This window comes from Mus pahari, chromosome X (genome assembly GCF_900095145.1).
Source record: "Mus pahari chromosome X, PAHARI_EIJ_v1.1, whole genome shotgun sequence".
In the NCBI taxonomy this organism is placed as follows: Eukaryota; Metazoa; Chordata; class Mammalia; order Rodentia; family Muridae; genus Mus; species Mus pahari.
The window spans coordinates 47,525,309-47,541,708 of NC_034613.1; the positions used below are offsets into that span (position 1 = coordinate 47,525,309).

At 40.0% G+C, this 16,400-nt stretch overlaps 1 protein-coding gene across 1 annotated transcript; it reads right to left on the reverse strand.

Moving 5' to 3' along the window:
- Positions 1–1,418: 1,418 nt before the first annotated feature.
- On the reverse strand, positions 1,419–13,988 carry Mmgt1 (membrane magnesium transporter 1). Its single transcript, XM_021187761.1, has 4 exons — positions 13,703–13,988; positions 11,316–11,368; positions 6,990–7,093; positions 1,419–5,188 (listed from the first exon to the last, which is right to left on the reverse strand). The coding sequence occupies exons 1-4, from the start codon at positions 13,779–13,781 to the stop codon at positions 5,029–5,031; spliced, it is 396 nt and encodes a 131-aa protein (XP_021043420.1). The 5' UTR covers positions 13,782–13,988; the 3' UTR covers positions 1,419–5,028.
- Positions 13,989–16,400: the final 2,412 nt, after the last annotated feature.

Here is a 16,400-nt window from a genome sequence, read left to right on the forward strand (position 1 = left end):
TGTCTGATTCCATCAATGTAAAATAATAAAGTATATGTTGGGTGTCAATTAAAGTCGGTTGCCTCTGGAAACATACATATTTGAGAAGAGACCAAGCATATTGTTTTCCCAAAACACAAAGTCCATTTACAAATCCCACAATAAACAAATACCTAATACACAAAACAATTTATCAAATGTGACATGTGCACTTCTCTAGCTACTATGAGAGTATTCCTATTATTGAACCAAATAAAGTTTTTTGATCATTCTAAAGCTGGCTTCTCTAACCAGGGGCTAATCTTTATTTAAATACTATTTTCATACAATATATTTTAATTGTGACCCTAAATTTTATAACTTTCATTACCTAGTCTTCCCATGTACATATATTATCTTTCTCTTCCCTTCTTAAATAAAAAACAAAACTCTTTACCAGATCATTTTGAAATATCATCTATGGATTTTGATACTGGTAGTATTTTCAAATTACTGTAGGTAACTGATAAGTTTTATACATGGGACTTGCCCTTAGATTCTCATTAAACTTCATTTTGTTTTGTTTTCAAGACAGGGCTTTACCTGTGTAGCCCTGACTACCCTGGAACTTGCTACGTAGATCAGGCTTGCCTCAGATTCAGAGATCAGGCTGTCCCTGTCTACTAACTGCTGGGAATAAAGACATATGACACCACTGCCAGGCTAAACCTTTCTTTTCTGCCCCCCCCCCCAGTACTGGCTTTTTGAAAAACAAAAAAGTCACTACAAATTCCTGGCCAACTTACAACTCACTTTGTAGCCGAGTGTCAAAGGAATGTGCCACCAGACCCAGCTCAATCAGGATTTCTTAAACATTGTCATTCTGACTGTGTGATGTACTTGTGATACAGTGAGCATGTATTGATGCTCAAGGACCAACTCCTATACCCTGCAGAGCACTTGGTTATTTAGTAATGACATACGTTATGAGTACAAAAACACATGTGCATTAAGACTTTCCATATGTGCTGGGGTGTGGTAGTGAACAGCTGTAAGCTCAGGCCTTGAGAGGCAGATGCAGGACGATTAGGAATTTCAAGTCCAGCCTTGATTATGTAGGAGTTTGAGGCCAGGAAGGACTAAATGAGACACCATCTCAAATATGTCTGTAAAATAGCAAAGAAAAAGAGGCCATGAATTTGAAATATGGCAAAGAGGGTACATGCAAGTCATTAGAGGGAGTAGAGGAAAAGGAGAAACTATATAATTGTATTATAATCTCAAAAACAAAAAATAAAGGAAGATTTTACATACAGCATCATACTAGAAAAAGTACATCATCATACAACATATATAACATGATAAAATCAGCTCATTTTTTTTTTCTGGGGACAGAGAAACTGAAGAAATGAGATTCAAAGTAAAAGCAAATGAACAAAAACCCACTACCAAACACAAGGTGAGACAATCACTTATTTATTGGACAAGGCAAGGTCATTTAAAGAGAGAAAATATATTCAACAATGGGTTTATTGGTGTTACAGGCATCAAGGCTCACAAACAACAGTATTCGATACATCATGGAAACCGGTCGTGTACAGCCAAGAAGATGCTGTTATGTCACTCAAAAGTATGCCACAAGTGCTTAGGAAGCAATTATTAGGGAGTTACTGTGCATACTTGCCACCAATTCACAATCTTTATTCCCTGCAGCTGAGCTATTAGCCCATAGGATTTGGCTAGTTCCCTGGTTATGAAGTATGTTCCTGCATTCTGGAGAACTTTGATGAGTATATGTCTCCTATTTTTGAGTGTCACTGAAATCATGTCACCTATAGGTTTATCTAGCACTAGATCAGATCACTGGTTTTCAACTACCCTAGGCAGTAATGGGCTATCACACAGTACTGTAAATAAGATTCTACTGAACACACTTAGCACTGTTACGACGCACCCAAATCTGATTTAGTCGTATAGTACCATATTTCAAGAAGATAGCAGAAATTCAATGAAGTCGATTTAAAAAACTGGGGGTATTTACCTGGTCTGAGGTATGCAAGCTGTCCAAAGATGGACACGTCTAAATTTATCATGTCAGTTATCAGCCAAATGTTTTAGCATTATTTTAAGCAGGATTTTCTTGGTTGAGTAGACAAGAAGAGATTTTAATATCCATTGTAGAAACTAGAACGGGCCGGGCACTGGTGGCGCATGCCTTTAATCCCAACACTTGGAAGGCAGAGGCAGGTAGATCTCCGTGAGTTGGAGTCTAGCCTGGTCTACAAAGTGAGTTCTAGGATAGCCAGGGCTGCACAGAGAAACCCAGTCTTGGCAAAACCAAAGCAGGGCTGGGAGGAACTAGAATGTAAGTTAGAAGCAGTAGTATAGAATGGATGTTTGGCTAGGAGGAAAAGTATTCTATTTAATAAGATTAACTCTAGAGTCTGCCAGGTATCTGGCTTTCCCTCTTTAAATCCATAGCTTTTTTTTTCCTGGGATACTGTGGGTGAGCCTAGGGTCTTGCACGTGCTAGGCAAGCTTTCTACCAGATTTATAAACCCAGACACTTTCTCTCACTGTACTGGGTTCTGAGTACTCAGAATGAGCATTTATCCCACATAGGAAACCATATTTATGAAACTGATTGCAATGACTAAATATTGCATTAATTCATTTATAGTAAATGATCAGATTATGCATATAATAAACTATTGATTTCCTAGGACCTACGTGAGACAAACCAGGAGGAAATCAGAGGTGACTACTAAAGAACACAGGGCTTCTTGGAGAGGAGTGAAATGGCCTAGATTTATCAAGTGGTTGCATACTTTTGTGAGTATATTTCAAGTTCCTTAATTGTCCCCTTAAAATTTGTATAACTTCTTTAAAGATAAGGTCTCACTCTCTATCTAATTCTGGTCTTGACTGTGTGTGAAAACTTTCCTGCCTTGGCCTCCTGAGTGTTAGTATTATAGGCGTGAGCCACATCTGGCAATTATATATCCTTTAAAGAATGGAAGTACAAAACACGCAGATTCTCAGTAACATTGTTATGAAAACACATTAAGAAGGGAAAACAGTCTCCAAAGAGAAGAAAACAAGAGGCTCTTCAGTCAAGTAATAGTCGAGGAGTATGGCAGAAAAGCCTGACGTACAGCATGCTTCCTGCATGCCATTTTGATTTAGCTATCGCGTTAGTCCTTGGGTTTGCTTTTTGGGGGGTTGGGGTTAAGACAGGGATTCATTAAGATAGCCCAGTTTTGCCCTAAACTTGTGATCCTGTTTCAGCCTTGTAAGTGCTAGGATTACAAGCACATGCCACCACACCTGGCTTGACTTGACACTTTTAGCCTATTTCTAAATGATTGTAGGTAATCGGCAGATTTCCAAGTTTGTTCTCATTGGAGACCAGTCAGTGCTCCATAGACTTAGCTAGCAAAACAGAACTCAAGAATCCCAATTAAATGTCAAGGGCCTGGGATGGAGTTCAGCTGGTATAGTGCTTGCCTAGTATGCATGAGGCCCTGGGTTCAGTGGCCAGGATCTCAAAAACCCAGGTGTAGTGGCAGCACCTATAATCTTAGCACTGACGTGGTAGAGGCATGAGGATCATCCTCGGCTACATAGTAAGTTTGAGGCTAGCTCAGGTTGTACGGAATCCTGTTTACAAACAAAAACCAAAACCAACAAAGAAATGACAAAATAACCTTGGCCTTTGAGGCTGTGTATGGCTGGGCAGAAAGGCTGAGGTTCATTCCTAATCAAAAAATGCTACCAAGTAAAAGATATGAAGACCCTGCCTGAAACAAACAAAAGAGTATCAGGCAGGTTTCCTATCAAAATCCGCAGTTATTCCCTTTACACCTATAGAGTTTAACACAAGTAATGTGTTCATGCTCGAGGAAAGCAATATCTCTAGAGTAATGTTGAGCTTCTTAGTTTTCTAGCTGAAAGCTACTCCTATTTTCTTCGAGTAAACTACTGTTTCTGAAAAGCATCCACTGGCATGTCCTTATCCTCCCCTTCAGCACCGCACGGTGAACATGGGAAGCTCCAGGCCGGCTCTCAGTCACAAGCTGAGAACCAACTTCCTAAATGACCTCAATTTTCTAAGAGAATTTAAATAGATGAACTCCAAATATTTAGAACATATTTGGCCCAGTTTCTTTGCATGTGCCTTTAGATAAAATGAGCNGTTTCCTTTACTTTCACTAATTCACTAGTTTAGTANGACATAAACCAACAGACTTACAATGAGTGAGACTGGCTAATGANGATCAGTTTTCCTCAATCAATACTATTCTACTCAGGCAAGATAATGAAGTCACAAATTGTCTTTTTGGTCTACTTTCAACTAGTCTTACATTATACAATCAGTGAAAATTTTACAACAAAAGAACATGAGTAGTTTTACAGCAAGATAAACTTGTTAAATATAAATGTTATGATAGAAGTTCTGACACAAAAATTGCTCACTGCACACAGAATCTTAGAAATGATGAAACAAGACAGCTTATGATAGACAGTATCAGGGAGTGGAGTCCGGAGAGAAACCATTAATAAAGTAAAAATTGGCAAGTATCTGTAAAAGTAGAGTCACTTTTTACGGGACCAAAGAAAAACTGTAAAGTCACCATTTTGGTCTTCTTAAAGAAGTTGGTCTGATAAGAACTGAAGACCATTTGATTCTTGTGCTGCAAAACACAGATGGTATATGGTATTTCCAGGATTCCTAAAAACTGTAGTGTAAAAGAAAAGAAATCTATGAAAATAAATAATCATAAAAGTTCCAACAATTTTTCAGGGAATTATGTCTTAAACAGTGACTTTTACAAAACATGGGAATTGTTTCAAATCAACAAAAAAACCTCTATACGAAAATTCAAAGACTCATTTCACAGATAACTCATACTCCATTTGATCTGATCAATAATATATAAACATGGGCCATAGATTATTTTAATTAGCTTTGAAATAGCAATATAAATACTGATGTTGGGGGGAGTGTTTTACACCCCAAACTCCAATACTCAATTCTGTGTCTGTCCTGTTATTTAATTTGTAAAAAGCTTAACGGCGCAGTGAGTCAAACTTTCGTAACTTCAACGATGTGCTAGAGGACAATGCATCTAGGTTTGAAGAATTTGTTGCATCTGAAGGCCGGAACAGCACTCGACCACGATGGTTAAACACATAAAAAGATGGGTGATTCCTTAAGGTATCAAATGTCCTTAAAAGAAAAAAAGAACACCAAGTTTTATATAAACCTTTATAAAAGCCCATTTGAAAAGTAAGCAAGCTTCTAATGAATTATGAATTTGTTGTGAATTACAAATTAGACTATAAATGGTAATCACACTGTACTGCATATTTTTTCCTATACAGAGAATGTATGAAACTTGGAAATGACCATAAAGTTCTCAGACTTTCTTTTCTCCAACCATTCCTCCAGGAATGTCTAGCAATAATAACACACACATACTAGATGAACTTCAATCACCTCTGTAAACCTAACAGCAGTTTATGATAAACCACCTTTCCATGCCAGCACACACACTGCACCTCTGATTATTCTCCTTTGGCCCTAAGTCTTAGATATTTCAAGCCATAAGAGATTTCACAGATCTGTTTTTCAGGTACAATGAAAAATCCCGTTTGGCCTTCTGTATGTACTATTGGCCAAAGTCATCTATTCTGCTGCCCCTTACTTGATGCCATTTGGTTTGGCTCCTTGCCTGAGCCTTAAAAGATTCTTCCAGTGAGATCTGTATCCTCTAGAAAAGTTCATAAACATCTTGAGATATTAATGGCTTTTTAAAACACTAATTTAATTTAAAAAATTAAAAAAGTATTAATTTAAACTTTTAGTGTTTGCTTTTAAATATTATTTTTTGAAAAGAAACAGAGAATCTTCTCTTTATGAAAAAAAAAGACCCAATCTCAAAGTTAGCCCCATTTAACCACTCAAGCATATCTCCAAATGGAAATATTTGAGAGGCAGCTCAAGGATTAGGAATGTGTACTGCTCCTGCAGAGAACAGAGTTTAGTTTTCAGCATCCATGCTGGGTGGGTGGCTCCTAAGCACCTCTACCTCCAATTCCAGGGGAATTCAATTCCCTCTGGCCTCCACAGGCACCTGTGTGCATAGCGTGCACATAAACTCATGTAGCCACATATACATAAATACAAAATAATCTTAAAATAGCTGAAAATAATGAAGTAAATGGAGGGGGAGGGATTTTCTCCAGTATATAGATGCTGCCTGTGAATACTTCAAAGAAAATATTGTAAGGGATTATTATTTCTAGATAAGGAAGGTTGGGAAAGTCCAAAAAGTAGAATTAAAGAAACCAAATTAAAAATATGGGGCAAGAGAGCAAACAAAAGACAGGAGAAATATGCAGAACAACAAAATAATTTAATCCACACACAGAAATAGGGCTGAGGGCAGGACTCAAGTCAAGATTAAGTTTAAATGACAGAGGAAACAGAAAAATCAGTTATTTTTCTAAAGAACCCACTGGGACAAGAGGATAAAAGCATTAGAAAGGGAGGGGAGAAGGGAGGAAGGAAGGGGATACATGGGAAGTGAAAGCAGGGAAGGAAGCTAGTTAATGTTTCTGAGCTATTAGCTTTCTATACACCTATTTTCATCCACCTATCACATTCTAACCAACCAACCAATACTTTAGGTCACTAGCAGGAACCACAATCTAATACCTTATTTGTACTGGTCTCCTTTTTTATTTTTTATCTTCCCACAGAGCTCACACTGTCTTAGAACTCACAAGCCTTCTACTTTTCACTTCTCAAGAGTTTTGGGCTTATAGGCTTGTGCCACCATACCTGGCTTTCAACTTCTGCTTGTTCTATGACACCAAATACTGACTTAATTATTTCCCTCCTCACCCTTACAAACTACATAACCATAAGACAAAATGAAAACAACTTTTATGTAGTTAAAAACTGACTGTAAATCACGTACATAAAAAATGTCTTTGAAATTAAATGCTTCTGAAAAGGGACTTACTTATTCTTTAATTCTGAAGTGGCATCCATGTCTTTGAACTCCCCTGCGATATGAACTATGCCATAACAGGTAACTGCAAAGGCCAGAAGTGTCTGAAGAACTATCTGTGAGTATAAAGATGCAGATTAACATATAGCACATGAATGCTACTGGAAAACTGACAATCCGCTTTCCCCCTCTGGGCGACTTTTATTTTTGATGAATATTCTTTAATAGTTTTTACTAATTCTTTGAGAATTTCATACAATTTATTTTGATGATATGCCTCCCATTTATTCCACCCACATCTGTCTCAGTTCCTTTGACCCCCAAGTTTGTATCTCTTCTACATTATTGTTTAATAACCCTTTAAGAAAAATTGTCCCTCCCTCCACAGAAGCCATTAACTGTCCCCAGTGCATCAGTGAGGAGTAGGGACTCATGGACCCTCCCCACTCCCCACTGGACTGTTGACCGGACTGATGCTGTGCAGGTGAGCACAGCTGCTTTGTCTGAGTCGTGAGTGTAGCACTCCTGTCATCTCCAGAAGACACTGTTTCCCTCTGACCCTCCCTGACTTCAGGCTCCTACAGTCTTTCTGCCCCATCTTTCAAGATGGTCTTTGAGCCTTGTGGAAAGGGTATAATATAGAGATCCCATTAATCATGGCTGAAATCAGTGAAATAAAAACAAAAATATAAAGAATCAGTGCAACAAAGAGTTGGCTCTTTGAAAACATTCACAAGATTGGCACACCTTCAAGTCAAGTTAACCAAAAGAAAGGAATGAGTGAAATTAATAAAATTAAAGAGAAAGGAGACATGGAGGATATTCAATCCTTTTAACATTTACATTCCACCAAGCTGGAATCTTTTCAAACAGATGATTTTCTAGATGTGTGTAATCTACCAAAATTAAAGCAAGATAATGTGAATAGTTTAAAGAGTTCCATACTAACCTAATTAAAAATCTCCCAACTAAAAGCAGCTCTCTAGACGTCTTCTGAGAAGCATCCCTCAGAGCCACTCATCAAGGGTCAGTTCTTACTTGGAATGACTTGCACTCAGACACTCTTAAGTACAATAACACTTCTGATGATTTAGGAAGTGAACTTAGCAACATGTTCACAGAAGCAAAATCACCAAGTACTGAATGGTACTAAGCCCCTCCGAACTCAAGTACCAAACTGTCTGCTTCCAAGAGCAATTAGAACTCTTTTTTTTTGTTATTACTGTTTAGTATCAGAGGGCACAAAGCATATGAGCACAATATAAAGAAAAGCAATAAAAAGGTATCAGATACCCACCAACCAGCTAAAGGTTCAGTCTTTCCTCCTGTCTCACTTGAAACAGTCAAGTTGGCTTTCACAATCCTGCACCAGCCTTTCAAGGTATGCCACCAAACACAGCTTCCCAGAACCTTCCTTCTCAAAGGTAACTACTAGAACAGTAATCCACTCCTTGTTCTTCCTGACAGTTTTCCTTCTGCTTAAGAATGTCTAAAACACATTACCATTTACTTTTACTCAGTGTGTTTCTCATTTAAACGCACTCAAATGCATCCTTTTGAGTCTAGCTGTCTTCCATCAACCTTGTGAGATCCATCCCTGCAGTAGTAATCTATTCCTTTTCATTGTGCTTAGTAATATGAAAACACCACGGTTTACTGTGTTATTGCTGGGAAGTGGGATGTTTCTTGTCATGTCTACAAGGCCAGCATAAATATTCCTACATGTTTCCTGGTACACAGGAATGGAAACTCTTGAGTACAGAGGATGTATGTGTTCAATGTATTACACAACACCAAACTGCTTTTCAAACAGGTTGTGCAAGCAATAATCTGAATTTTGAAATTAACCACACAGGATAATGAGCCTATTTTCTGAATTACAATCACATGATTTTTATTTTAAAAATATATGTGATTATATGTTTGTATATAGCTCCCAAGAAGAGAAGGTGAAAAGAGGATGAGCTAACAGCCACATGTACCACATTTTTAAACAGAGACAAAACTAGCCACAAGCTATCACTGTCTAAATTAAAAACTAATGACATCTGAAATGTCACTTTACATTCCAACCACTAATATTACAAAGAGATTGTCTTGTTTTGTTGTTGTTTTTAAGACAGGGATTCAGGGCTGGGGAGATGGCTCAGTGGGTAAGAGCACCTGACTGCTCTTCCGAAGGTCCTGAGTTCAAATCCCAGCAACCACATGGTGGCTCATAACCATCCGTAACAAGATCCGAAGCCCTCTTCTGGAGTGTCTGAAGACAGCTACAGTGTACTTACTTACATATAAAAAAAAAAAAAAGACAGGGATTCAGTTCAATGTTGCTGAGCAAAACCTTATTTTCTGAGCCTCCTTTTCTACATCCCAAGTGCTAGGATTACAGGTGTGTTCCACCATGCCCAATTTATCAAGTGTAGAGGAGCAAACACAGGGATTTGTGTATTTTGATTTGCAAACATTGTACCGAGTTACATCCTTAGCCCCACAGAGAATGTCCTTCATAGAACACACTGTTATTAAGAATGTGGAAAACCAATGGATTGTCATCAAAATACGCCCCAGAAAGATTATGTCCATGAAAAGGAACTCTGAAGTGGGTTTACTGGCACATGCCTGTAATCTCACCACACAGGAGATGAAGGCAACAGAATCAAGACTTTCAAGGCCAGGTTTGGGCCATATGATTTCAGTGTTTACTTAGGCCACACAGACTCTGTCTCAACAAACAAAACAAAAACATTAGCTAATTACAAAACTACATACACACGTAGTACTGGATAGTGAATCTGGGAGCTCTTCCCTGGGGAAGACTAATTCTCCCTGCTTTCAGCATTCCTTAGTTGGCTGAGCTTTGTCTAGGGCTGAGGCCCCATGGTCATCTCTGAAATCATACACATACAAGTAACATTACAAGAACTGAGCAGGTTGTATTTATATATTTAGGAATATAAACACATATGTGTATGTATATAACAATAATTAAAGAAATAGAGGCCATGAAGTTGAGTGAGAGTGGGGGGGGGGGTAAGTGCACGGGAAGCATTGAGAAGGAGGAAAGGAAAGGGCAAAATGATACAATTATATTTTAATTTCAAAGATAATATGTAAACTATACATGCACGTTCATAATGCTTTTTTAAAGGATCTAGGTTTCACCTTAAATTTGCCATTTGGTTCATATTTATAGGTGGGGGCAGCATAAGTGCCACAGCATAAGGAAGGGTTCAAATCTGAGCCATCTGGCACAAGTTGGATCTCTCAAACCATGTAGGTTCCAGGGATCAAACTCGAATTATCAGGCTTTTCAACAAGTGTCTTTACCCATTGAGACATCTCACCAGCCCCGCAAAGCTGTTTCAATTAGGTAAAATAAAGTACATGCACCAAGACAACACTGTACAGACATTTTAAAAGCCTATGTCCTTTAAACTATTAAGAGCAAATGTGAAGTTGCCAGGGAATGGGATCAGTTTTGTTGCTTCCATTGTTTTAATTTTGAATGATTAGATAATATTTTCATACCTATTGTTTAATTTTGTTACAAAGAACTTACAGTTCTGGTAAGTTTAAATCTAATAACAGTAAATTAGTAAAATAGTCAGGTGAGGAATGGTATTAACTCAAGTTGAAAACCACCTTCTTTCCACACGGCTTGATCTTAAACTTCATTTTCAAAAGAACTGTTGGGACAGTGAAATGGCTGAGCAGTGACAATGCTTGCCATCAAGCCTGACGACCTGAGACTTTTTTCCCTCAGACCCACATGGTGGAAAAAGAGACCTGACTCCTGCTGTTACACTGTCACATAAGCGACCTACACACTTACGCTGTGGCATGAACTGCTACACACATAAGAAAATATTTAAAAGGAATTTTTATAAAAACTTGAGCCAAATAACAATTTTTAAAGGCCATTTTATACTGTCAATACAGAAACTTCTAAAAGGCACCCCCATTTCCTTCTTTAGTTTTTGTTTTTATGACAAAGGTCTTACTCTGTAGTCCAAGTTGACTTCAAACTCACCAGTCTTCATGCCTCAATCTCCAAGTGCTGGGATTATAGGTATAAGCCACCATGTCTGATCAAAAAGGTCTAATAGAATATTTTTAAGATTTCAAAATCTTTAGATTTTACAGTGATAAGAGCAGGTAACGGCTGGGCAAGGCTTTAATCCGAAGAAGAAGGAGGAGGAGGAGGAGGAGGAGGTAACAAATGCCATATCATGCTTGAAAATGATAAAAGAATAATAAGACAAAATAAAATAAAAATTGTCATAAGCAAAGTGACTGATTTTAAGTGTGTACTTAATGGAATATAAACGACCAACTTACATCTATTGGTAGTGATTCATCTTCCTTTTCTGTTAGTCGCATATAAGAACGATCTAGAAAGCAGAAGCACACCATTAGGAAATTATAGCCCATTTTCCTTTCTTAACATGCAAGAAAAATCAATAGACCAAAGAAATGGCTGACTTATATACTACATAAAGTAATGGTCCCAGATTCCTCAAAAACCTCTTCTAATATAGTTAGCCTTATCTTTATGAATTAGTTTATGCTTGTCAAGGCCTGTCTTATCACCTTAAGTAAGTGACAGATGGCAAATATGAAACCGAAAGAACTAAGCATAATTTTTCATTAGTATAGAAACTCTAGAAATTTTGAAATTGTTTTTTTCACTAAGTAGTCAAAGAAGTCATAACTATTTAACAATCAATAGAACTACAAACATTTTCAATGCTCAATGACCCTGCCACTGCGTAATGAAGCCAAAATGAAAACTGGTATGGAATTGTTCCTCTTCTGTACAGTGGTGTAACTCGAGTTCCAGGACTACAATTTCTGTCCTTGCTACTGCTTAATTCTGCTGCTGCCTTCACTTCTTCAGGCAGCAAGGGACTGAAGGCTGTGATCAGGATCTAGAAACTGGTAACCCCAAGTCTTACATAGCAGCAGCTTTTCTGTTTACTACAATTTACTGTACCTCATCCAAGACATCCTCAGAAACTCCAGCACTTACTTCAGAATGTTACAATGTGAAAGTGAACAGAGTTATTTCTTAGTCTCAAAGAGCTACAGAATGGTTGTACTAGCTGAGATTCCTCTGCAGCAAATGGGAATGTGAAAGGTGAACAGGGTTTATTTAGTGTATGAACAGTACCCGATATATCAAAGGTCACTATGGCAGAGATGAGCATGCTCCAACACCATAGGATGCTATCTGCTGCCACAATTTCCCATGACACAACTAGTGTCAAAGGTAAATGGCAGTCTTTTGCCAGCATGAGCAGTACAGAGGTCTTGCTTCAGTCCACAAGGCATTCTTATCACTTGAAAAATATAAAAATCCAAAATCTTAATTCTATATCAAGTAGGATACTATTCTAGATGAAGTAGGACAATCTACTTCTTGATTAAATAGGACAATCCCTAATTCATAATGTACTCTAGACTTAAAATGACTTGTGTGAATGTGTTGAGTCTGTTTTAAAAAGTATGCAGGCAGAGTATATTAGAACTTACAGAGCCTGTAAGGACAGGGATAAAAGCAAAATCAATCCAATGTCATATGCTGTTTGAATTAACCTTTTAACGACACACTTCTAACTAGCTTTTTTGTTTGAATGAAGTCTACTGTGGCTCTTTGAAGACTATCTTCAGCTAGGCATTTCTTCACTGGGGAAATGAGGCTGTTGGAGTTCAGGCAAGGGCCTCCCTTGCTTTGTGACTCTATGATGGAGCCAAAGCTTACTTCGAAAATAACCAGTACTCCAGCGTATCCTAATCTCCTCCAGGACAGTGCTTCACAAACTATAAATCACCCAGGGATTTATTAAAACGAATATTCCAATTCAACAGTTCTGAGGTGGAGCCTGAGTAGACACTAACAAGGTCCCAGGTGATGTCCACGATGCTGCGCTACTGACCACACGATGAGCAGCAAGGCTCTAAGGCACTTTTCCTAGGGTCCCACCAAATTACTACTCCCCATGAACACACACACACACACACTCTCACACATATCCCTTTTGCATATCCATATTATCTTACTGCAATTATTTGTTGTCCCACTAGTTTTTTCCACTAGTCTAAGAATTCCCTTAAGTAATCAAGGAACGTCTAGCACCTAAAAGCAGAAGCAACTTCAATTACTGATCTGAGAAAACAAACAAAAGCAAGCAAACAAACAAACAAACAAAAACCCACCATACAGCACCATTATCATTTGCCCAAGGTCACAGAGATTTAACAGTTAGGCAAAATTTTAACAACCAACCTTTTAAACCAGTCCACCGCTCTTTCCCCATGTCACAGTGCCTCCCTGAGGCAAGCGGACACTTCACTTCTCAGTCTCTGCCTGGACAGCAGAGTGGCCGGGATGTTGCCTAGCTAGCGGTCACGATGCCACATGCATGCAAAGTTCTCAATTCCACACTCTCCCTGAGCCGCCTAGACTGCATCTGACACCTCGGGGCTGGAGTTCTGGGACAGACTCCCGGTCGGAATTCTTTCTCAGACACCAGCAACCTCTTCTGGTCGTCCCGAACACCGTCTAGGTGTCCCTCAAGCCCTCCGCTGAGGACCCCGCACTGCTTTACTTAGTCACCCCGACCTAAAGCGGCTCTCCGGCACCGGGTCCTACAGTCCCTTAGGGGAGCGCCCCCACAGCCCCTGGTGTCCCTCACGCGAGCGGTCCCCGTCCCTCAGTTACTTACGCTGCGCAGCTGAAAAGGCAGCGTGGGCTAGGGCAAAGAGCCCGACACCTACGAGCCCCTTCCACAGCGACGGCGCCATGATTCAGAAGGAGCGGCAGCCCAACAAGAGGAGACGAAGGGCGGCTGAGGGATTCCTTCTTTCACCGGCGGCGGGCGTCCACGCGGCGCAGGAACATGACGTCACAGGAGCCCAGGGCGCGAAGAGCCGGCAGCTGCCGGACCCACAGAGCCGCCGTGAGAACGCGGAAAAAGGAATGCCGGGAAGAAGGGGAAAGCGACGCGGAAAGGGAGCCTGAGGCCTTCTCCGCTTCTGCGCAGTGTAGCTTCCCTGAGAGGGGCGGGGCTAAGTTGGGGGCGTGAAAGAACAGGCGGAGCGAGACCAATGGGGAGACGAGGTAGAGCGTCCGCAAATAGGCGCGGGGTTTGGAGAAGGGGCGGGACTTACGGGAAGGCCTGGGAGGAGAACAAGGTGGGGCTGGTGGCGATGCTAAAAGGCTGTGGGCGTAGGATTCGCAAGCCTGGTACTTGGTATTTGTTAATTGGTTAATTGATTTGGTTTTCCTTCCAACAGAGTCCATTCCTTTCACTAAGTCTTCCCTATGCCTCTGGCCTCAGAAACGGTTACTGAGGCAGGTTGCAAGGGCATCAACGTGAGGAAGCTAATTAAGTGTAGAGGGTAACTTGGGGGGTGTTGGAGCCCTGAACTCTTGGCATGCTGGGGACGCTCAGAGAATTGGTTCAACTTCTTACCTGTCTACTTTACGTTTCTTTGAGCAAGATCCACACAAAAGAGAGTGTAGCACAACGGGACTGTTTTGTCATGAAGAAAGCTAGAATGTATGAAGGGAGAATAAAGGGATGTTTGAAACGGTCTGATGAGCACACAACTGTAACCTTTCTCCATTTTTATCTTCGTCTCCTAAAACGTAGGCATTGAGAAGTAGAGTGTTTCCTGGATCTCTTTTCGCTCTACTGTCAGTTGGCAAGCTCATTAGTTCATTTCCACTTCAGACCAGCTTAGTTATTCCAGTGATTCCAAATCAACAACTTTACCTAAAATACTCCTTAGCTCCAGATCAGCATTCCTAGCTACCCACTGCTGGATAGTAATTTGCGTGTGAATAGACCCTATGGGCATGACATTTTTATGGCTAAAGGTAACACACAGCCTCAACTCTATATAAGTTACTTAAGTGCCCCTGGCTGAGCGGCACAGCTTTGTAGACTGCAAATCACAAAGTAAATGTAAACCCTGATTACCATTCTTTCCCATCAATCTCCAAAGAACTGTGTCATCTGAATCAGTTGGCTCACCAGTACCTGGTCAGTACTGCTGGTCTTTACTATGCCTTTGAAAGTGGAAGCATTCCCACTTGTGATCTCCTTATTCTATTCTGATTTTATATCATCTTCTAAACTATGTTATTCCCTTATTTTGTTTGTTGGGTTACGATTGCTTGATGCCTCTCTTCACACTCTGGAATGTGAACTGCAAGAACACGGCTTTCTCCCTCTCTAGAACATTGTCAAAAAGCAGGCATTGCATACAAACATGTTGACTGAAGGGTGAACAACTGATGGTGAAGAACAAAGAGTGATTTTTGTCACTGAGAAGATCTTTACAGAGATTCAGTCTAGTTCTTAAAAGCCTGTGGTCTTTTGATATGCTTAGGTTTCTTCAAATCTGAAAAACTGGATCTCATCACATTAAGTCATAGTTATCACTGTTCTCTGGGCCCTCTCCACACAGTTCTTGATCCATATCAATTGCAGTATCATGTATTCCTTACACAAAGAGAACTAACAATGAACTTCACAGTCAGAACAAGCCAACTCATCACTATTTAGTTGGCGGGAAGATGCTTAAGATGTTGCAATATAGAAAACATAGTTTTAAAAATCATTGGACTGAGCTCAGGGTCTCCAATGGAGGAGTTAGGGGAAGGACTGAAGGGGTTTGCAACCCCATAGGAAGAACAACAGTATCAACCAACCAAACCCCCTAGAGCTCCCAGGGACTAAACCACCAACCAAAGAGTACACATGGAGGGACCCCTGGCTCCAACTGCATATGTAGCAGAGGATGGCCTTGTCAGGCATCAATGGGAGGAGAGGCCCTTGGTCCTGTGGAGGCTCGATGCCACCGTGTAAAGGAATGCCAGGGTCAGGAAGCAGGAGTGGGTGGGTGGGTGGGGGCACACTCTCATAGAAGCAGGGTGTAAGGATAGTGGGTTTGTGGAGGGGAAACTGGGAAGGGGGGGATAACATCTGAAATGTAAATAAATAAAATAACCAATAAAAATTAAAAATCACTTTAAAATTTTGTTTTAGCTTAGATAATGGTCATTTTTAAATGGAAATAAACTTTTCCACTTGACCCAATAACAACTTTTCTATGTGATCTAATAACAAGTTATCTGAAGCAGAAAATGATTAATAAAAAGTTAGAGGGTTTTGAGAGGGAGAGAGGTGGCGGGTGCAGAGGGGAGGAGCAAAGAAGAGAGAGACAGACTCTCATTCTGTAGTCTCTGCAGGCCTCAGAATCATAATTGAAATTTTTGTGCTTTATCCTCCCACCCAGTGCTGGGGAACTTAGCATGTAATACCATGAACAGCTAAGAGTTTTCTGGGAGTGTCTGAGTTCTGGGGAGGGAGGGAGGGAGAGAGAGAGAGAGAGAGAGAGAGAGAGAGAGAGAGA

Bases quoted from the DNA above. Each gene is read 5' to 3' on its own strand.
- Mmgt1 (XM_021187761.1), bottom strand. From the start codon at position 13,781: ATGGCGCCGTCGCTGTGGAAGGGGCTCGTAGGTGTCGGGCTCTTTGCC. The intron at 7,094-11,315 runs GTAAGTTGGTCG...TTATACTCACAG, and splicing joins ATGAATCACTACCAATAGAT to ATAGTTCTTCAGACACTTCT. The intron at 5,189-6,989 runs GTAAGTCCCTTT...TTTTCTTTTAAG, and splicing joins ACTTCAGAATTAAAGAATAA to GACATTTGATACCTTAAGGA.